Source organism: Nylanderia fulva, unplaced genomic scaffold (assembly GCF_048542155.1).
Source record: "Nylanderia fulva isolate GAGA-0341 unplaced genomic scaffold, ASM4854215v1 Scaffold5, whole genome shotgun sequence".
Lineage (NCBI taxonomy): Eukaryota > Metazoa > Arthropoda > Insecta > Hymenoptera > Formicidae > Nylanderia > Nylanderia fulva.
The window spans coordinates 2658050-2681847 of NW_028190587.1; the positions used below are offsets into that span (position 1 = coordinate 2658050).

The 23798-nt window shown below is 31.2% G+C and overlaps 1 protein-coding gene across 1 annotated transcript in view; it reads left to right on the forward strand.

The window, feature by feature from the left end:
• The window catches only part of Best2 (bestrophin family protein), a 48584-nt gene that overhangs the window by 1203 nt on the left and 23583 nt on the right, over nt 1-23798 (forward strand). Inside the window, exons 2-3 of the mRNA XM_029315234.2 lie at nt 422-887; nt 21791-21901. Coding sequence (XP_029171067.1) covers nt 817-887; nt 21791-21901 — 182 coding nt within the window. The 5' untranslated portion in view covers nt 422-816. The remainder of the gene's footprint in view (nt 1-421; nt 888-21790; nt 21902-23798) is intronic.

Below are 23798 nucleotides of genomic sequence, written 5' to 3' on the forward strand. Positions count from 1 at the left end.
TTATTTGATTTTTGTTCGTGGTTTTTTGACACTTTAAACTGCAATTTACTTTTTGTATGCATGTATGTATCCATCTTTAATACTAAAGCAATGAAAAGTTAAATATATTTGAAAGAGTAACACATTCGCGCGATCTCGAAGAGATTGTAAGATCCTAATAGTTGTTAGTGTATTCATACTTTACGCACTTAACTTTTTTATATTTAATGCAAATTCAAGATTTGCATAAGTTTGTTATTCCAGAATTATCTTATCAACAATATTTCGATATTTTACATGAATACAAAGGTACACTCTTGAGCGATTCGTTGCTTGTTCTTTGCCATCAAATTTAAACTCAGCTCTAATTTAAACCCTTGCTCCGAAGCAGGTTCGACTCGAGATGGGTTCCGCAGGTGATGTTCACATCCCTGGCTTTCAGGTGGAGGTGGTACACAGCCGGGCCCCGTTCTCCGTTGGTCTCGCCGCTCGTCCAGTGGAGCTCAGTCAGTAGACAGTCGATCCGTTCGGTCAGCTGGTTTTGCTCATTCGCGTGTTACAAGAACTTCCTGATGGTAAGCCCATCACGAGCGACCAGATAGATCCCGGTCGATCTTCCGGTGTACCTTTGAAGAGACCCTCGAATAAATCAGATCGATTGGAGAGAATATCGGCGGCCCGCGCGCCGCATGTGCGCGAGTGTGCAGCATCTCCACCGGAAACACCAACGGTACCAGGGATCAAATCATCCGTAGAAGAGGACCAGACGACAACGGGGGAGGAAAAAGAGGGTAGCGACTCAGGAAGGAGAGGTGCGCGCGCGCGGTCAGACAGGAAATGACCATATCGTACGCGAGCGAAGTGCCGAACGGCTCTAGCTTTGGCTGCTTCTGGAGGATTCTGATCAAGTGAGTTTTTCGATCCGCTGTTTCCTCGTTACGGTTGTTAATGTTAACTCGCTTCAATATGCTGAGTATGTTGAATATAAATTATGTATACATATAGATATGATTTCTTGCGGTCGCTATACGTTTGACGTAGACACTCGAGCTGTCAAGTTGCTCGCGGCTGACAGGTCGAACTGGTAACTGGCGCATGGAATCCTGGCAAGAGTTATTTTTTCCTACATTTCTAGGTTTTTATCGTCAAAAAACATATGTTTATATTTTATTTTTTAACAGTATGTTATTTATAACTTTCAAGGTAAATTTAAACGATTTTGATATCTTATTTATTACAAGCTATTTGCTTTCCCAAGCTTTTTTTTATTAATTATAGTCGTTATAATGATTATAATTAACATAAAAGTTTTAAAAAAAGAGACCTACTTTTACTTTTGCTAAGTTGCATAAATGATAGTAATAGTATTTTTAATTGAAACTCGAACATATGACCTGCTGCCGGCGTCGCGATTACGCGATCATTGCAAAACATAACAGTTTCGTGGTATGAATTTGTCAAAGAACATCAGAATGTATCCAAGAATTAAGGTTTCGCCATTTTTTTATATAAAGTGGTCCACAAAATTGGATCGCGAGTTTTAAACATCTATATTGTCAGTATGCTATGTAAGAAATTGTGCTAGTGCGGCCAGCTGATCGTTGTGCAACTGTTAACTTTCGACTCAACTGCGCTTTCAATATATTATAATAGCTATGTTATTATAGTTATATATTTATAGTTATATAGTACAAAGTGATATATTATTAGAATTTATTGTTATTTATAAAAAAAAAACAAATCTTTGATAAAGCTTTAGCAAATAATCGTGGTAAAAAACAGAAAGATTTTCCATATATTAGCCATACTATCAATCAGAATTGTCCAATAGATTCAGGCAAATTAACTAGTCACATATTTTGAAACTAGTCAATAAATTAGCATCGTCAATTAGCAAAATTGAGCTCCGGAAGTGTCCCAAATTTTTTTCAACCATACAGAAAATACGATTTGCACAAATCATAGCGGCGAAGCACGTAAAACCCGCTAACACAGAAATGCTGTTCGGTCAATGCTTGCTCGCGCGCGTGTTTTAAAGAAATAAGGTCGTCGATACGTCGATTTTAAACGTAACGGCGCACACGGCCGCTGTGTGCTTGGAATATCACTGCTAAAAATTATTGCACTACTACACTCGAGTATATATCGCTCATTTGCTACGCGATGGATAACAATGATAATATGTTTATGATAAAGGGATTAACTTAGCAATGCGAGCTGGACACGTGTTTAATTGAATCATTTGTATGCATATGTAAATGTATCATATATTCAGAGTACAGCGATGTCGCGAGATCATTTCTTCTGAATGATCATGTGAAATATACGTAGCATCTTTCTTGCTGTTATTTTTATTTAATTCCGGAAGAGTATAAGAAAAGTTGATTAATGACATAATTTAAAAATACTTCCGTTGTTTCGCTAATATATATACATTTATTTTTTGAAGAGTCATATAAAAATGACGACAACGGATATTACAGAGATCATTGCTAATTATTAGTTTTAATATTATACTATTAATCACATTAATATAACGCTTAAATATTTTTTATATATGATGTTTTTTTATACATTTACTATAATACGTTTTGTTACTGATAATAGGTTGGATGTTTTTGAAGAAAGCTATATTTTATTTATAAAATAACAGAGAATTTACAGTAATCTTTCTTGCGATGAAATTCCAAAAGTATTTTCAAGATAAATTAATTTTAATTCCTAAAAATGCAGCTCATTTTCATCTTAATTACAACGCAATGCCATTAAACTATTATTTCATAGTTCAAAATTTTACCATTAAAAAGTTGTTAGTCATTAAATCATTATATAATCGTTCTCGTAAATCGGTGACATCAATGCTTGTCGAGAACGTTTCTACGCGACTCAGTGCCAGAGATTACATGTCAAATTAAATGTTATATAACCTGAAATTTTTGTGCAATATATGATGTAGATATGAGAGTAATGTGCTTGTAATGATCCGAGATGTTTGAATACAAAGATTAATTGCTGAAAAATTTCCGAGTGCGACAAGCAGAATCTCTTGATTAAATAGAGTTCGTTCAACAACAATACGCCAATAACTGCTTGTCACATCCATACAGCCATTTCTCAAATATAATTGTGAAACACAAACTTATCTTGGATCGTGCTTGCCGAAATAATAAACAAAAGAAAAAAGAAAGAAGAAAAGTGTGAACAAAAGTTGCATTGTTTCTAACAATAAGTAACAAAACATTAAACCTCTCTTTGCACATACAATTCTCTCTCTTACTTGTCTTGATAACAACCGAGAAAACCATAAAATGGATGTGTTAATTGCGTTGTGAAGTCGTTCGCATGACATTAACTATTATCGATGTTATGAATAACTCGCGGAGAAAGGTATATCAACAAGTTAAGAAATTAAAATATGGTTCTCTCTATATTGTCAAAAATAGGACATAAATATAAGCAAAGTTATTTTTATTATTAAAGAAGAGAGTAATAGATGTCAAGAAAATTTTCTTACATTAAATTTGTTCGCATAATTCTAGATATACGACGAGTAAGAATAAAATTGATCAAAAAAAATGTTGTGCATATAAGCCTTTTTCTTGTCTCCGTATATGTTACACATTGTGTAACTCATATGTATCATATATATATATATATATATATATATATATATACTCGTATATATTGCATATGCTCAAGAAATAAAGTGAATTTAAACGTAATTGTTCTGATATTGCTCCAATACTATGCACTTTGCAGTTGTTCGCAAAAATGCTGATGGCATGATCTTTTATATCCTAATGCAGTTCACGGTGTCCTTGTCGAACCCCGTTTGTTGACATTTCTATGACCTTTATACATTGCGTTCATGGATAGATGGTCTCGGTTTCTCTCCTAGCGCCTCGGTGGAAACGGCCTTAACGGCTTTCACGTAAGATCTCGCTTTCCTATGCGCGTTATACCACAACACTATACAGTAGTTAAAGGAAAGACGACAGCGGTTGGTCTATAAATACACCAGAATGTCCAGGAATAGAAAATCTTTTGCGATAGCGTGCAAACGAGAGCGCGCTAATATTCTCAGTTCTTGACAGATATGATTAGGTATACTATAATTTGAGAAGAGAAAGGAATCTCTTTAATAAATGTTTAATTTTTTGATAGGTTCCTAATGTGTCAGATTATTTTAATGAACGCGGTGAATGGTGAGCGTTTATCGAAAGGTACCGTTCAAAAGAAGAAAATAATTCGCATCGGTATTTATAGCAGAACAGAGCAGCTCATACTAGAAAAGCGAGCAATCCTGCTTCTGTAACATTTTCTTGCTATAGCGTTTTGCTTCTTTAGATGCAGCGAGCACGCGAAGCATTCCTTTTTCTCGTTCGCGTCTTCCGCAGTGATCCATACCAGCTTTCTTATCCGCCTACCAACGCTACTGGCAAAAATAAACAGCATGATCGGCGATCTATAAATATCCAAGAGAGTCTCCGGAACTTACTATAAATACATAGCCAATATCCAGGAATAGAAAATGATCTTACCTGCTTTTCCAGTACGCTGATAACGATCATACAGGCGAATTCTCGCACGTAGAGCAGATCTGTTACGAGGTTGACGATGCGATTGTTAGAACGATTTTTGTCGCCACAAGAAGAGGTGATCCTTCTCATGTACGTGCATGGCTAAGGGCCAAATCTCTCAACTTCTTCCGAAGGTTAAATTGTCGAATCAAATTTCCATCATCGATTTATTCTCGTGACTATCATCACAACATTTCTCTATTACTTGTTATTTACTTTTTTCTGTTTTTTTTTCTGATATACATGTATTATGTTATATTAACAGCTACTTGAAATCTTTGTATAAAGGAAAAAAATATTTTTACTAATAATTCCGTCTACCATTTACTAGGAATTGAACATCCGGAATGTAAGAAACGTGTCGTGACATTAGCGATGCAGCACGAAAGCGAAACGATAGCCTAAAGTATTTTTATGGCTCATGATTATCGTCCAAAGCATGACGTTTGTTGCAACAAGTGCCTGCATGTACGGTGTTACAGCTGGCTCAATCACGCGCGCGAAATACTCGTAGCGCATGAACGGAACAATCCTAGCAGGCAACTCGCACGCGTGAAAGCAAGAACGGTTTCACGTCGCGCGAAGCTGGACGTTTTAACATAGAGACCGTTTCTCGTGCAATGTTTGTCTTGATGGATTTATCGAAAAGAAACGACAAATCAAGCGACTTCGCAAAACATCGATTCGTAAAACAATGTTGCCTTCGAATCGGCATGCGCAGACAATGCGTAAGGCCAGTCTGCGCGGACAAAATTTGTGCAGATGTTTGCAGAATTACAAACAGTATATTGTGAAATGAAAAAGCGCGTGTCGCTAAACGATAAGCCAATCACGAAGAATTGTCACGCACTTTATGTGGGACATGAAATAAGACACTCGAGTATGCCGAAAATATTCTGAAACAAGGAAAACGTAAACGTATGGAATTATTAGGTTGTTGAAATTGCAAGAAATGAAAAGAGAGCGCTTAATTATTCGAAATTGCTGGAGATATTTATGAACAAATTTAGTCACAAAAAACTTTTAATTGATAAGGCACTAGAAGACAAGTTCTACTGGCCTAATTGGTCCAAGGAATTAGAATTATTTCGGACAATTAGATCAGTAGAACTTATCGTCCGGTGTCTTATAATTTCTTTTGCAAGTTTTTTGCAGTTTTTATTCATATACCGAGATGCCACATTGATTCGTCACGTTCAAGATTCATGTGTCGCTACAGATAAGTCCTATCGCGCTCATTTTTGCAATGCTTCGTGTCGTCCTCTTGCGCGTTCGTCGTCGCTGGTTGTTTTGCGACACGCCGAATGACAATGAGAAGACAAGCGAGAGGTGACGACGGTCGGTACGCGCTGCACTTCGATCGCATGACATACATTTCGCTTACCTCGCTCGTCTTTCGTCGGCCTCTTGCGCGCATAAGAGCGCACACGCTTTTCACAAGCGGCAAAAGACGACAGAAGTGCCTGGACACACGAATGCCGCTGCACGATGCAATGAATCGCCTAGAAATCCGAGTTGACCCCAGAGTACCTTTGCCATCTCGGTACTATCTCTAGCATGTACACATTCTCGGACCAGTAGTTATAGAAGTTTGCAAAAGTTCTGTGTACGTATATTGTGTTATACATATTTGCGCGCGCATTCCAGAATTGGCTAAATTTTTGTAATAGATGAGAGCATAAAAAAAGAAGGAAAAGTTACATTGCAGAAGATATTTGCTCAATTGTGTGTAGTTAGTAGTGTTATACAATATAAGGAAAAAATTTCAAGAATCTATCATTTTTAAATATCTAGAAGTATAGTTTTATTATTTGTGACGCAAACATTTTAATGTTAAGATACGATATAAACGATAAGAATATGCATAACATAATAAGAGCGCTTCGGGGCAAGACTCATCCGGATGTATTCTAAATGTGCGCGTCATGGCTGACATATGGCGGCTTTATTCACTTAACAGCCGCGTTGAAAGAATTTGAAACGTTGCGACACTTGCTACCGCACATAAATGGGATAATCTCAACTGTATTATTTATAATTGTCACTATAATGTGCAGAAATGTTTACATAATCATAAGATTAGTTTATACTATATTTAAAATGCTATTATTATAGCGTTTTATTTGTTTAATTTCCAGTTTATAGTTTAAGACTTGATGTTAGGATTGATATGGAACAATTTATCAGAAGAATTATTCTTTTTAATGTAATTACTTTCTGAAATTAAAATTATATACATATCTACATCTCCGAATACTGAATTATATAGATTAATTTTCTTTGTTTTTAAATTTATAATTTAAATATATATGAAATGAATCATATATTTTTATGATATATTTTGACTTTGAAATTTGGCATTGGCGAGAATTATATTTTCGCAAAATACCTTCGCCGCCTGCATTCGAGGGCAAAGGAATTTATTCTTTCTTCCATAAAGTCTCGTCGAAAATTTCCATTGGTCCTTCTATCGATCTGGAGATTATCCCAATATACGTGAGTTAAGCGTCACGTCACAGGGACGCTTATCATTCCTTCGCAAGAAACAATGATTAAAAAAAAAACAAGAAGCAGACGTTTTGTTTAACGACTGATTGACATCACGCACATTCAATTTTACTTAATTTCTAATTAAGATGTAAAACAACTCGCGGACATGTCTAACTTTCCGACGAATTTTTCCACGGAATATTGTGAAGCTCGTCCTTTCTAATATATTAAATCTCAAGCCAGATGCACATAATATTTCAACTCAGTTTGATATTAATCTGTCGAGTGAGAACATCAACCGGATTTCCGCGGAAGTATTGCTCTCGAGAAAAAGTCCTAGAAATCTGGCGAAGAGAGGACGAACGAGAAGCATCACGCCGTGAAGCGTGACCGGCGTTAGTTATGCAACGTTTTGCTGTCTTGCGTCCTTGTTGCCCACATTGGTATTATCTTGCTTAGAGCGAGGAATCAATTACAATTTGTTGCCTTGATGCGGTGGTATCTTTCCGAAAGGTGAAGGAGAGAAAGAGAGGGAAGCCCTTGACAATCCCGATCAACATGCCGTTGTCGTTTTGTGAAAAAAACGCGAATTTTTTTATTTTTGTTCGAAAAAAACAAGACAAAGTTGTAAAATTATCAGCATGATTTATTTGTTAACACTGTTTAACCGCAGATGCATTTATCATTTGCGAGATTTTCAGAGATATCCTGCAACGGCTATTAAAATCTTATTTTAAACGTTATATAAGATACAACACACCAGCCCATAAATTAAACAATAATTAACACTTCATAAATGTTTGTAAGAATTACTCGATATCATTATAATCATAATGTAACTCCAAGATTTATGAATATGTTCAGAACTTATCGAATTTTGATTATCACAATTTTTACATCTCTCTTCCAATTATAATTTTAAAATTGTATAAATCAAAAACGCTTCAATTTTATTATATCTGACAAATTCGTCGATTTTTATAATCATGTCTTGAACTTGTTGCTGGCATTTATTGTCAAATATTATAATTAATAGAAAATTATTCACAATAGATCAAAACGACTGATCTTCTGCTGATTAGTAATTATAAAAATATTTTGAAGTTAATCGCATCGTTTCTGCTTCAAGAGTTTGTTTTAGTTGTACCTTAATAATATTTGACGTTCTTTAATTAATTATAAATTATATTCTAAAATAGAAATAAATAATTTAGATCATATGATTGAATTATGATCGAATTATCATATCTCTCTAAACGCCTCCGTGTTGCTTGACGTAAAAAGGGAGACAGGTGTTTGGCGCGGCTTGAGCTGATAATGCCAACGCAGGAAATACGCAACAGCTTGCTTACCGTCTACACTTCTCGCGTCGCGAGACTTAAGATACAAGGTTGCCCGTAACTATGTCACTGTCAATCAGACTCATCGGTATGTATAACGCTCACCAAACTTCAGTAGTGTATTGTGCCAGGATACTTAATTATTTTCATGGTCCAAGACACATGAGATCGAGAAAAAGACCTTACTATGTGTATGCTATTATTTCAGAATTAATTATTGCCAATTATAATTTATTATTTAGGCATAGGTCAGCTTTATATACCAATGCTGCTGCAAAAATTTACTTGAGAGTTTCTGTGTGTACTTTTCGAGAAAATGAGAAGTATTACTTCCCGGTTAGACATGCTTTTAGGCAATGAAGATTATTGTTTTGTAGTTTTTCTTCAAGTTAATTCTGTCTGTTTGCGGAGAATTGTTGGCCTTTGATTACGACAAAACCTGGTATATCATATTATAATAACATGCAAATGAAAATATGAATCTGAGATAAAAGAAAGAGTTATTAATTTAACATTGAATAAACATTCTCTAATAAAATTGTTTTCTCAATAATTGTAGAAAACTTAAATCTTGATTGTTTCTTTTCTCCAATAATAACAATATTATAAATAATGACAATTTTAACAATTATACATGAGCACATGTATGTAAACATGTGTTATTTGATTAAGATAAATTAATTAAATTATAATATTAATTAATAAATTCATATAATTATCGTATGAATAAATGGCGTATACGTGTAGTAAAATTACAAATTAAATATTTTACTTTGTCTTTAACTTTAGCCAATTTGCATAGTTATAAAATTATTACTTATATAGTATTGACTCATTAATAATCCAAACAATCGAACGTTCGTCGTTTCCGTGCGCAACTGTGCATAAGACGCAACCTTGCTACATGTTCGAGTATAATTTTTCGCACGAGATGGATGCTTATACCCATCGCATAGCGTGATTAATTCGTTAGCAGCAGCGATTGATGTTAATCATGTACTGGCATTATGTAAACGCGGAGGAAGCTGGCTCTTGCTTATAGCACTCGGGCGTTTCGTGTACTTCCGCGCGAATCGCGTCAAGACTTTCAACTAATCAGCGCACCTTTTAACTGCGTCTCTCGAAAATTGCGCTCATTTTTATTTCTTTCTTAGAGTTCTGTTAACAGCTGCCATAATTTTCGCGTGTATTACACGTTCCAATTTAAGATTAACATGAAAGATTGCGTAGAGAAACGTAAGATAAAAAATTGAAGACTATTAAATAACGGGTTACAACATTTTGTTTAAGTGTTCTTATTAATAATTTGAAAGCTAGACGAAGTATCCCTAATTGCACTAAGAATTCTTATGTGTTATGTTATATGATATAACATAAAATACATATGTAATATGTATGTCATATGATGCAAGCACAAAATATAAATATTAGATATCATTGTTCATAAGTGATTTGAAGAATTCGTGAATCAATGAATTAGTAACATTCGCTGGAAGATTATATAATTCGTATCCATTACCATGGCAATTAGTGAATGACTCCATTGATGTTATCCCTTTGCAACATCATGGCACGAATCATCACATTCTGAGAAAAATACGGAAGTAATTAAATAATCATAATCGATGGCTATTCTTCTAGCATTCGTAATTATTTCGTTAATTATTATGTTCAAAACTTCTTAGCAAAAGTATAAGAACATTTACATTTTTTAAGATTTATGTTTTTTATACAATTAATCTTAATAATTTTAAGAAATATTTTAATTCCTAGAAGGGTGTCTTTCTATAGCGATAAATATTGTAAACAAATTTTAAATAAATTTTAAACATTAAATAGATTTTAAGTTGTGATCGTGTAACAATTTTATCATGAATCATTTATTGTTTATGCGATGACGTATTATTATTCCATGAACTTTAGTGTGACGTCATGATATTTTGTTAGTTAAATTATGCTAGAATAATAAACATTGTATATTACCTATAAGATTTACAATATTGTTCAGTTATTTCTATTTAAAGATTATTCACAAGATTTGAAGATAAAAATAATGTTATGTAAAGTATTATTTAAATAAGATTGCGTTTGTATTTTAAAAAAAATTTGAATAGAAAAGAACTTCTCTGTAGTCTCTTAAAAGACTGATTCTTTTAAGGAAAATTCGAATTTATTATCGTATTTTTACTTTGACTTAAACTTTTCGAACACTTGTTTTTCAACTTGGTCTCTGTAACAATACTTATCATTATCACGATTCATAGGTTCTTGTTTTTACACGTGACTCAATATGTGTAGGCAAACAATCTTGTTCGTTTTCTTCCTGGCTCTCCTACTACTATAATTTTTAATACAATAGAGTTTCTATCTTCAAGTTTCTATCTTTCTATTCGTATAATAATATACATATATGTCATACTTTATTATAAAATTTAGAAAAATTAAAAAATCAAATATCAATAGAGCCACAATATCATTTCATGTCAAGTATATAATGGAGTAAATTTTGTGACAGCAATGCTATATCGTATTGTTTACCAGAGTGACAAGTTTTTAAAACAATAATTTGAGAATAATTATTTGCTTTTTAAGTAAAGCAATGTAAAAAAAAATTATTATATGAAGAATAAATAGAAGTATTTTTGTGAATGCTTTGTTATTACGATATCATGATAATTAAGCATTGCAAATATACAGGGTGTTCGGTAACTAACGGACCAACGATCACAAATGGATTCTTTGGTCAATTTGGGAACGATTTTTCCTCAGCAAAAATGTCAAAAAAGGTCATCATTTTTTACAACTTTCCAATATTTGTCATTATGTATCTTTATAACTAAACCTCAAATTAAAATTGTATTATAGTAAACTCTACCTGAAATTAACTGAAGAATGTAATTATGTTAGACTTTGAACTCCAAAACGTTTAGTTTTCAAAAAACCCATTTTTTTCAATCGCTTATAACTCGAAAATTATTGACTTCTCAACATTTTTGCTGAGGAAAAATCATCATCTTTTCACCTACCCTACAACCCCTCAACGGTTGGCACCGGAGTTCCCGAACACCCTGTATAAATTTAAATATGCATTTTTCTGCAATTTATGTTATTCAGTTTACAGTGTTGTAACTAAAAAACAGTATACATACTTTTGGCAGTGATAAAAAAGATTTTTTTTGTACTTGCATGTGAATTCTCTCCTCAGGGATCGTCAAGAAATTCAATTCGATTACCGTCGTATGAGACAAACATATTGTAAATAAGGTATTGAGCTTGCGATAAAAAGCTCGGTATCTTCGGTATTATACATAAACTTTAATAAAAAAAAATTTCTATCATGCCGTTTCAAACCAATGCAATGTTGTGTATTGTTTTAATCGCGATACAAAAAACGAAAAAGAATATACTCTGTGCCGTAGCAAACAGTACAAGTTATCGCATTTATTTTCGACGCAAACCATACACGACCAGTTCTATTCATCCTGGGAGGGTCGTGTTATTTTCTTTCATTTCTTTTTCGTCGAAGTCTTGTGCTTCTTGCGAAGGATGTCGTTCGCAGGAATGTATCTATAAGTAGTCACTGCTTTGTTTGACTTGAGAAAAGATAAACGAAAAGAAAGATCAACAGAGGAGAGAAAGATGAACAGAGAACTTGTTTTATTATTGTTTCAAAATTAACATAATTCACATAATTCTACGAAAATAATATTTTAACGTTAAGTTGTAAAAGGCATTTAAGCAATCATAAAATAATACTGCATAGTTTCTAATAAATTAAATTTTTAATATGTTTTCTAAGAAATATAATTATTAAACAGCAAATATCTTTTGATAAAAACTATGATAATATAAAAATGATTAACAATTTTGTTCTACTTATTTCGACACGTATAATATTTTTACAATTATTGTGATAATATACAAAATGTAATAGAAAATTTTTTCTATCAATCTCATTTTTCTTCGATATAATTATAATTTAGAAATGTCGTGAAAGCAAATGCATAGAAAACATTTTATACAAAATTTAAATTATATTTTTAAGTCTTGAATATAAAAGTGGCAATAATTTTTCAATCAAAAAAATTGATTTATTATAAATCACAAAAACTATAATTCGATCATCGAAACTATTCTTCTACTCTATCTACAATACATATGTATTCCATTCGCGAAAACTGTATCAAATGCATCTGGGTTCAATGACTAGGATTATGTATCATTCAAGAAAACTCATACATCTTCGCGGTGACCTGACCGATTGTGAACTCGTTCTGATTTCCAAATACAGTTGGATCGACAAAATTGACCGGTAATAAATAAACTGAGAGTTAAACGAACTAACAAACAGAAGCATCAATGCAGAAGCTGCTCGGCATGTTTAAGATGACATGATTAAAGGCATGAGATGCAACATATAAGAAGATCCATCAATTATTCTGTTTACGAATAATAATCCATAATATCATTGAGATTCAATTGATTGCTTATTCATATAAATAAACCTATAGAACTCGTGAAATATCAATTCATAAAAAATAGCAATTATATGTATAATGATACGGAATATTAAAGATAATGCTTAATATCGAAATAATATGAGTGTTAATTTGCCTCGGGGGGTACTTATTATAGAAATCATATACAATATAAAAAAATTAGTTCTAGTTTGTGTTCTAATTATGAAAAAAATTAGTGTTTTCTTTATAATTACAGAGAAAAAAATAGAAGTATATGATTATAAAATACGTAAAGGTAATAGAAAAAAGTTGTTAAAGATTTAGTTTTTCGCAAAAAACGAGGAATAAACTGTAAGTCCAAAGACAACTGACCTAGAGGTATTTGAACAATCTCTTCGAAATCTATATAATGGACTTACAACCATTCTTCTTAGGACTTATAGTTTCCTTATTTTCAGATTAAAAATTTTGTATGATTTAATTTTCCGTGAATACGTAATAAGGAAACGATAGACTTTAAATAATGCATGTTTCTTCTCATAATTCTCTTAAAAATCTACAAGAAAAGTGAAACCTCAATTACTTAAATGTGTAATTTTATTACATGTACAACCATTATTTCTGTGTCTTAAAATTTCCTGTACACAATCCAATATTTTGTGTGTGTGTTTGTGTGATATTGCAAGTTATAGATTATTACATTCATTATCTTTCAATATCTTAACATTTATTATCTTTTGTTCTTTTCTTGTAGTGTAGTAAATTAGAAGTAGTAAGATATAAAAATGCAAATTGTATATAATTAGTAAAAAGTTAGTGGTCAGTATAATCATTTTCAATTAATGAACACATTTATCGTGAGTTATAACAAGGATAGTTGCGGCTACGATATATCTTAATTAATCACCAAGAGATCTCAATGTCGATAATATATATATATATATATATATATATATATATATATATGTAAGCAATGACATAAAAAATCTGATATCTTTATTTAAAGATATCTAATCCCAACGCATGCTTAGTTTTTCAAACAACAAGGACAGTTCACAGTCATTTTAATAAGTATAATATATTATTTAATAAAATACACAAATATTTTTTATATCAATATCTTTCTGCATATATATAATTAATAATAAATTAAATGATTATATTGACGAATAAAAATATTTATAAAGCAAAGAGATCATTCAAAAGAAAATGTAATACGTAATAAAAGTTTATTTAGCGATTTGTGAGAGATTATTGACTATATTATTTTTTTATCTCACAATACGTGACTCCGCTTCGCATATATTATATCGAGAGATTTTCGAAAGTGTTTTTTTACAATCGCTTTCACCTGATCCGTCTCATTGTTCTCATATGTCAGCCCACCTGAAACCTTGTATTCGGACTCATCTCATCTTTCGAAGCATGCATGTAATAAACATAACTTATCTTGGAATACAAAGAAAGTACATTATCTGGAGATAATAAACATTTATATATACTGCGTTAAAATCTTTTACATTACATCAATATATTATATTATTTTGAAACAGACTCCTTTTATGTAAAATATTTAAATTATACGTAAAAGAAAGTAATATTTTTTATATTATGTAAAAATTACTGCGATTATAAATTTTTACTTCTGCTATTGTCCTGAATCAATAATTCGTATTTTTAACATTTCTTCAGCATCGAAAGATTTTATGGTTACGTCAAGCATGACTATAACAGTTCAAGCTACACGAAGAAATGGAGAAGGATAGATAGAGTAGGAATTGAAGAAATAAAATTGTGCAATATATCGAAGCATAGCGTGCTTGTCTGGTCGACAAGAGCGATAAAAGGCCTTGGCGAGCCTTGACCGGTGGACCGTTACTTTACGCCATCCACAGCAGCTTGGGATCCCTATTTTTCTCTTACCAGTATAGCCCGATGTATGATCTGCTCACACATTCATGCCAGTTTTTTACAATTAATCAAGTCATTATTTATTTATTCCCATTTTTTCCTAATAATATAATATATTAATTATATATAAAAATATTTATATCACACATACACACACATGCCGAATTAAATGCGTAACAATCAAGATACTACGTGTTACATAGGAAAGAAAAATGCTTTGTAAAAATTCTATTTCCTTAACAATTAATAAGATAAAGAGTCGCTATTTTCACAGATCTAAGGACGATGTGTGACGTGAATTACGAGCTATATTATGTAATAGTCTTCATTCATATAAAATTACGCTGCTTTATTCCTACTTGTGACTACGATTTGAGAATAGTCAATAATTCTTTCATAAAAATCAAATTTTTTTCTTGCATTATTTATAATAAGTTTTCACTTAACAATGCATTTTTTAACTTTATTTTTATATGCATGAAGAGATAAAGTTTTGCTCATAAAAACATTGCATCTCGTATTGAAAAATTCCGGCGCAAATATCTGTAAAGAATTCTTGGGAAATATAACGCATGATAATTCTTTGCTCATATTTGTCTTTACTTATAAGAAGGTTACAATAATAATTTCTCTGAAACGTTATCTATACATATCTACATAAAATATTTTATGCAGTCTATATAAGACATCTTCGCGAAGCAAATTGCATTAAAATCGGCAGTAAAAAAGAGAAAAAGAGAGAGAGAGAGAGAGAGAGAGAGAGAGAGAGAGAGAGAGAGAGAAGAGAGAGAGAGAGAGAGAGAGAGAGAGCTATATCCTATGTAATAGACTGTACATAGATTATTGTTACCTGGTTTGCAAGGCAGGGCGACAGTGACTCACGTTTCAGTAATATTTAGCATTCCGTTTGTGATACCAAAGCGCTTATAGCGAACCCAATCACTTCCTACATGACTCTTTGATCGCTCTATGTTGTACTAAGTAAATCTATGTAGCGTTCAAGACCGTAGATAAAACTTGTCCATATATTATAAGACGGACCTTATGTTTCGTGAGAATTTTTATTTTTATCTCTCAATTGATTTCCATGATTTTGTATAGATTGGAATATAAATTGTTTGAGAATATTCCTTGTACGATCTTTTCTTTATATATAAATACTATTTTACCTTAGCTTGTTAAGTATATTTAAGCATTTGATTAACACAATTTGAATATTTAATAACCATTATTCCTTTTTTTTCATTCTTATAATCGTTACAAAAAGAAAATTCATCTATATAAAATTTTAAATTATTTTGTAACTTATTCACATATAACGTCACTTTATTGCTTAAAACTTTAAGAAATACGATTATCTTTAATATTAATGTTCTTAAAAATATATATTATTACGTATATATATACATTTTTACATTTTAAATATAAAAAGTTTAAACACTTGCACTAATAATTAATCGGCGCAATTATTTCTTTTCAGCAAATAATTACGTCCAAAAGCATTTTTATTAAAATTTTATACAAAATGTTATAGTTACAAATATTAATATATGTATATCATCGCAAAAAGGAGACATATAACATATGTTTTCGTCGAGTCTAACGCGGAGAAACCATGATATGCTAGCGACAAGTGGTTAAGAGGCTTTAAAAAAATATTTGAAAGATTAAAATGTCCTACGGACTTTTTTACGACGACGTTACACATTTGTATTATCTACGATGTTATTACTTAATGATTACAAAATGCGCCTTTCAGCGTCAGTACGTCTTTTAGCCATCGTTCGGAAAGCACACTTAACAAACTAAGCAATTCATCTGTGACATGGCTCAGGCGCTCCCTGGTACACAATACATACATAGTTAGAAACCGGATGCGCCATTGCATCAAGACACGTCCAGGACGAATCCTTGAACAATTTTGCGCTGAAATCAGACAGACACGCGGAGAAAGGATTAAAAAGGAAACGCTTTGAAATTGTCGGGTGTTATGTTATAACTATCTTGCATAAACGTTCGACATCTGGCTGACTAACATGCAGCCATCACACAACGTTCGTCCATTCACTCGGGAACTAGTGTCCGTCATTGACGTTTACTCGCACATCAACCTTTACGACCTGCGTCAATGTCTGTCTCTCTTTCTCTCTCTCGCTGTAGCGAAGTCGACATCGTTTCATCGATAATTAAAAAATGTCACATCTCGAGATACGCTAATTTACTACCCTTAAACACGATACTTTATGAGCGGCAAACCGCGTTATCCGGTGGAACGCTTTCTCATTATATTTTTTTACAACGCATTTTTTATGTTGCTCGACAAAATTAAGTATTGCCAGCATAATAAAAAATGAGCTTTATCGAACACGTTTAGGAAAGTCGAATTATAGACAGAGGTCGCGAGTTTGCATTGTAAACTCTTTGTTGTCAAAATTACACACACATGCATAGATGAATTATTAGTTATTATTTAAAATTAAAAATTAAAATTGTCATTAAAGCGTTATGTCTGATTCGATGTATTTTTCATCCAGATTGCTTGCTAATTGACATTATTCTGTTTAAATTATATACATATTATGTATATAATTATAATATATGTATAACACATATGAAACACATTTTACAGAATAACATTCAGAATAATTGTCATTAATCACAGCTTCACGAATAATAAATATTATGACAGGCTACTTATTAATGCTATAATAAGTGTTTAAAATCTAAGTTAAACTTCTTACAATACAGTTTATATTGCGTTGATTATAATAACATGTTAAACTTAATATTGTGTGTTAATCCATAATTACTGATTACCTGTTTGACAAGATTTAAAGGATATCCGCCGACCTAGATTAAATCCATGTTTTTTTCTTTTCTATTCATAATTATTAATATAATTTAGAAATTATTGCTAATTTTAGATTAAAAAACTGGTTTTTTGTTTTTTCAACTTAGTAAAATAGATATTATTTTTTATTAAAAATAAACTTATTTTTTATATACAATTGGATGAGCAATCTGCAAAAATTGTGCAGGATAGTTGAATATTTTTTATTCATGATCAATCTTATCCGAGAACTAATTTTAATGAAAAAAAAAAAAAAAAAAAAAAAAAAAAACAGAAACATCTAATCTTGCTCACAATAATGATTCTAACTCAATAAGAATGACATATCTGATATGCAAATATCTGTCCTATTAAGTTCAGCATTTTTGACATTACTCGATCTTTAACTATAAAAAATTAATGAGTATAAATTTTAAATGTGTTAATTGTTATATCTAAAAATCTTATGCTACTCAATCATAGATAGGCAATAATGATAATTCCAGTGATTTTGTACGCAATTGGAAATTTTGTCATGTCGTAACAACCAATCTTTCATGCCGTACAGAGTATTTCTTATCCTTCGGAAAGAAATCGGCAAAGGTCAGCAAAGAAGCTTCGTGGTTTGATTAATGATACGACAATGACTTTTGAGGATCACACATCTACGACAAAGAAATGGCTTTATGTTACTATGTACGTTCTATACATGTCATCGTGCGCATATGCATAAAGAAATTCGCGGGCGTGTCGTTACGACAATGTATGAAAAGCACGAGACATTGTCTCCTACCATGACCTACTGGCACACAAACAATGCAATAACCAAACGCCGATAACCTTACTCGTTATCGAATATCTTCGTTAACAGGTACCTCATCACGCATGAAACTAAAAGTGATCGATGCAACTTTCATATTTCTTTCTGCTAACACATGGAACTTTACACACACATCTTGCATTATATAATAACTGATAAATATTATTGAAGATAATGCAAATCAAGATTCAATAAAGTTCTCAATATTTGCATGTATTAGTTCTGTTTACGATTAAGTTTCGAAACATATTCAAGAATGTTAATAAAGTCAATCTAAAGAATGTGTAAAATTATTTAAGAATAAAAAAAATAAAAAAATTAAAAAAGCGCAAAATACATGCGTTAGTTCAAAAAATTGTTATATGTATTTAGAAATTAGCGTTATTTTAAATTACAAAAATAATGATATTTTAAAAAACGCCAATTAAAAATATAAATTTTTAAAAATATTAATTAAAAAATAATATTAAATTAAATTTAAAATTAATAGAAAAATTACAAATTAGAAATTAATTAATACAAACATTTAAAAATGTATATAAAAATTACAAATTAATACAAATGAAGAAATTAAAAGTTTCAATTAAACTTGACGTTGCTAAACTAAATAGTATATTGCAATTAACAATATGCTATAATGAAATATAGTTCTATAAATGATCTAAATTAAATTGATTATTTATTGAGTTAATATATACTTTGACATATTTAATATTTAGCAGTGCCAAGTTTTTTTTTAATTAGCAATATTAGCATATCTCTTACGCAAGGTTAACACGCAAAATAGTGAAGTGTTCCATATCTTTTTAAATGCATTATAAAACTGTATTTTTATTTTGTGAAAAACATTAAAACGTGTATTGTGGACATTTAATGAGAAACGCATTAGTGTGTTATCTTCTATGTGACAGACTAGTTAACTTGTCCACACACGCACACACACACACAACGAATATCAACGTAACGAGCGTTTATTGTATGTTAAACAAACAATTTAATCAGCGTAATAATTGCATTTCATGTAAGTGTATGTGTGTGTCAATTTTATGGTTATTTCTGCAAAATTGCAAAATACGATAGTGTGATCATATACGTCGATTAGTATGTATTGCGCGATAAAAAAATATCTTTAACAGATGGTTCCGCGGCTTCCCGTAATTACTGATGAGCAGGAGAGGAATCTCTATCGAAAGGAAATAATCTTGTTTACGCTATTCCGATGATTGGAATACAATTACAGAGATTTTATCAGAAAAATCCTTTTGATCTAAGCCGTTAATGCAATTTATTCTTTATTTTGCGCATTATCTCAATTATTCCTTTAAGATTTTTACGCTTTTCGTTTTAGGTTCTTGTCATATCAACTGCGAATGAATTTATATCGTGCACAATAATTATTCGGTATCGTTACGGTCTTGTGAGCACACGAAATTAGTTGCTCTGAATGTGGCGGATGTCCGGTACGACCTTTCATATCTTTCTTTCCCTAGAGAGGCGCGATTATTGATTAGCGCTTTTTCGGTTTATGTTTTAAAAATATGCATATTTTGTAAATAAACAGATTAGTATATGCATATATTGTATAAAGTATATGTATATAATATATGTCATTCGGTGTGCAATAAAAAACTGAATATTTTATTTTATGAGAATAAACAGCATATTTGATAGAAATTTATCTGATGTATGTTACATAGATAAATGCTAGCAAAATATAATTTTATAAAACTTGTATTTAGAACATGTTATATATGTATGCATATATGCATACAGTATATAATGTATACATACGCACATAGTGCACGTGGCATTAAGTCTAATGTCTTAAATCGTGAATCAGGACAACAAATTCCAATAAATAAATGTTTATTTATAGTGGTATAAAGCAATGACACAGTTCATAGCTCTATTACCGAACAATGGTTGTCACATCTACTTTACAACTTTTATAAGCTACTTTTCACGTTGGCCTCGTTCGCATTGCACCCATCGAATGCGTAGAAATTTGTTTTCTATTTTAAAGTCATACCCTCATACTCTTTGTGCCAATATTTTTCTGTTGAATTATTTTGTTCTAATTTAGTTTGTGAATAATATTATATTTCAAGTATTATATTTTAGTATTATTATATTATATATGTATATTTAGAATAAAAAGCGAGCAAAATTTTATTTTTGTAATAATAAACATTGTCTCAATCTTTTTTTACGTTATTATGACCAACTGACCGATATTTGATTTTATCATAAAAAATTTAACATAAAATTTATCATAAAAAATTTAAAATAAACGGTAAATTTATGTTTTGGGAAACATCATAAACAGCGTATCTTTGAAACTCGTAAAATCGATTTAGCCATGACACACTTGGCGCTAATTCTCCAGCCAGTTCCGAAGCGCACGTACCGTTTACAATTTTATAGAATAATCTAGCTCTGTTACTGATTATACGCTCGTATTGATCATGTTATTGCCAAGTTGACAACTCGTTGAAAGGGAAATGTAAAATAATTTGTCTTCATGCGATTTTTCTCTTTTTTCCTTTCAAATAAAACCTGTTTTGCGAACGTCTGTCACGCAAAACGACGCATCACTGTTTTATTAATATCCGTGATACTTCGAAATTAACCAGTAAATCAGCGGAGCACTTCTCAAGCGAGTAATCGTGCGTGTGATGCAAAAACACTTTATGATCATGACTAATACTTGTGTTAGAGTCAAGGAAGCGTCAACGCTTCCCACATTTAAGTAAAAGTGAAGATGCTCGAAAAGAGAAAAGAGCACATCTGGTGGCTATACCTTATACTTCCAAGTTCATTCGCACAATGAGGAAGTCCGAACGAGAATGAACGATTGGTTTCGTCCGTTTTTTACGGCACGAGAATGATGAATCCTCATATAGTCACCATACCGTGATTTATAGACGAAGTATATCACGGATATTTACTGCTAATAATTCATTCTTGACTTATAATATAAAGCGCTTGGATGAATACGTAATTCTTAGTCAGCATAACAATTGATCTATATCCCTTTTTAAGGCATTTATGTATATGTAGAATGTTTATTGTAATACGCAAAAAGTGTACTTAAGATATATTATTTTTTTATAAAATATAATAAATCATTATTATACAACATTGTACATCTTTATCTTTGCAATTTATTGTTTATATAAATCAAATATATATAACTAACTTTTATATAAAAGAAATAAAAGATATTTGACACATAAATTGTATAATGTATAATATTCTACATAAATTAACAAATGAGATTCTATTAGTATAACACAGAAACAATTATATTTATATATACAGAATATTTCTCTTTACACAATTAATTTATTTATTTAAATTAAAGTTGATTTTTTTTACAGATGGCGTGGATCTGTTTACAAGCTAATTTGGCGAGAACTATTGGCGTATCTGTTCTTCTACTACCTCATCAATTTTACATATCGATACGTACTCAATGACAATCAGCGGGTGTGAGTATATATGTATATTTCTGAAATTAAAGAATAATTAACCGTAAATTTCATTCTTTGCGAGGGAACAAAAAGTTGGATCTTGTTTCAAGCAAGAAAAGGTATCTTTTGTAATAAAATGCGCTTTTATATTGACATTAGAGAAATAATGCAAGTCATTGAAATAAATTTTCTCGTTTTGTATGACAATTATTTCGATTATTTTTATACATAATTTTAATTATACGAATATACAATCGTTTCGGAAGATAGTACAAGACTTAAACTCAAGGCAATGCGGGACAGAAAACATAAATATATACATGCACATATATATGTACATATATACATATACATAAATACATAAACATATCTATAAAATTGGAACCAGGTAATCTTTATCTCTTGATCGTGCAAGGTGAACAGCAATAATATTTTGCATTTTCCGTTATTTACCAATTCATTGATCGCATTTTTATCATGGAACACTGAATTCAGCGACGTTATCCATAATCGGCCAACTATGGTGCGTAGTTGTATCTGCTATTACTGAATTTTATGGATGTAGATAAACTCGTACAATAATAACCTTGATACGTCGAAAAAACAAATCTGAAGATTCCGATACTTCGATCACGGTCGCGTTTCATCGACTAACGTTTAAGTAGCCTCTTTTTATTCATTATTGCATTTTTTGCAATGCAAAACACTCAGTAATCTTTCTTCCGATTGCCGTCATAATGTCCGATCAGTTTCTTATCGATTGTAGCAGAAGTAAACAACGAAGATTTATTATACATTTGAATGAATAAAATAAAATATAATTTTGTAAAAATTTATCTAATATTATATTCTGACAATATTAAAAATATGTAACAAGATAAATACTTTAATATATACAAGAAATATGCAATTAAAATATTTAAATATACATGTAACAACAAGTATAATACGTTTACATACTTATCGAATTGTGATACGTGTATCATATGATTATATATATGATGAATTTATTTTATATTATTATATTTATATTATATAGTATTATATATATATATATTTTTTTATATGATTATAGAGTACTATATTTTTAAAAAGATTCTCTTTTGATACGCCCTGTATGAGAGACATCCTGATATATCATGGAACGTGTTGGAGATGCGTTTGTGCCCGGTATTAAAAAAAGCATAAAAATGTAACCTGTTATTTATGTGAGCCTGAACAAGAGAGATAAAGAACTGAAGAATGTAAAAAGATTTCACCTTTAAATCATTTCGAATCCATGCTAAATTTAGAACTGTAGGGATGGTTTAAGACAGGTTTATGGTCCAACGATATCTAAAAGACTGAGCGATTCAGCATTATAGAATAGAATTGCACGTGATGATTTATGAGATTAATCGTTTTTCGTTAAGGCTCTGAAGTTCTTTTCGCGTTTAGATTTATCAAGAATTATTTCCCTTTTTACGCGATTATAAAAAACTTTTATCCCTTTCTATTATTATTTTCTTTATCTAAATAAATCGTGTATGTGTGTATGTGCTGTTTCATATAATATATTACTTTAAAAAATGTTTTTACACTACGAGATTATCTTTGGATGTCTTGCATTCAAGGGAAAGTATTTATATCGCTGTGTTTCAAATAACTACGCTTGATTACCAATATCAGTTTCTCGTGGCCATGATATTGTACGTTCAGGTAACGGTAAGTCAATATTACCTCAAGAGTGCGAATGCGGTACCAGTTATACTCGCGGAAATTCCAACATAAACCTACTTACCGGAAGATCCTGGAATCGTGTGTTAATCGTTCAGAATTGATGTGTGAAGTCGTAAAGATGCATGTGGCTACTTATATGTGGTAATTACTTTTCTTTAAAACGATTCATGCAAGGCAATAACCAACATTGTATGAA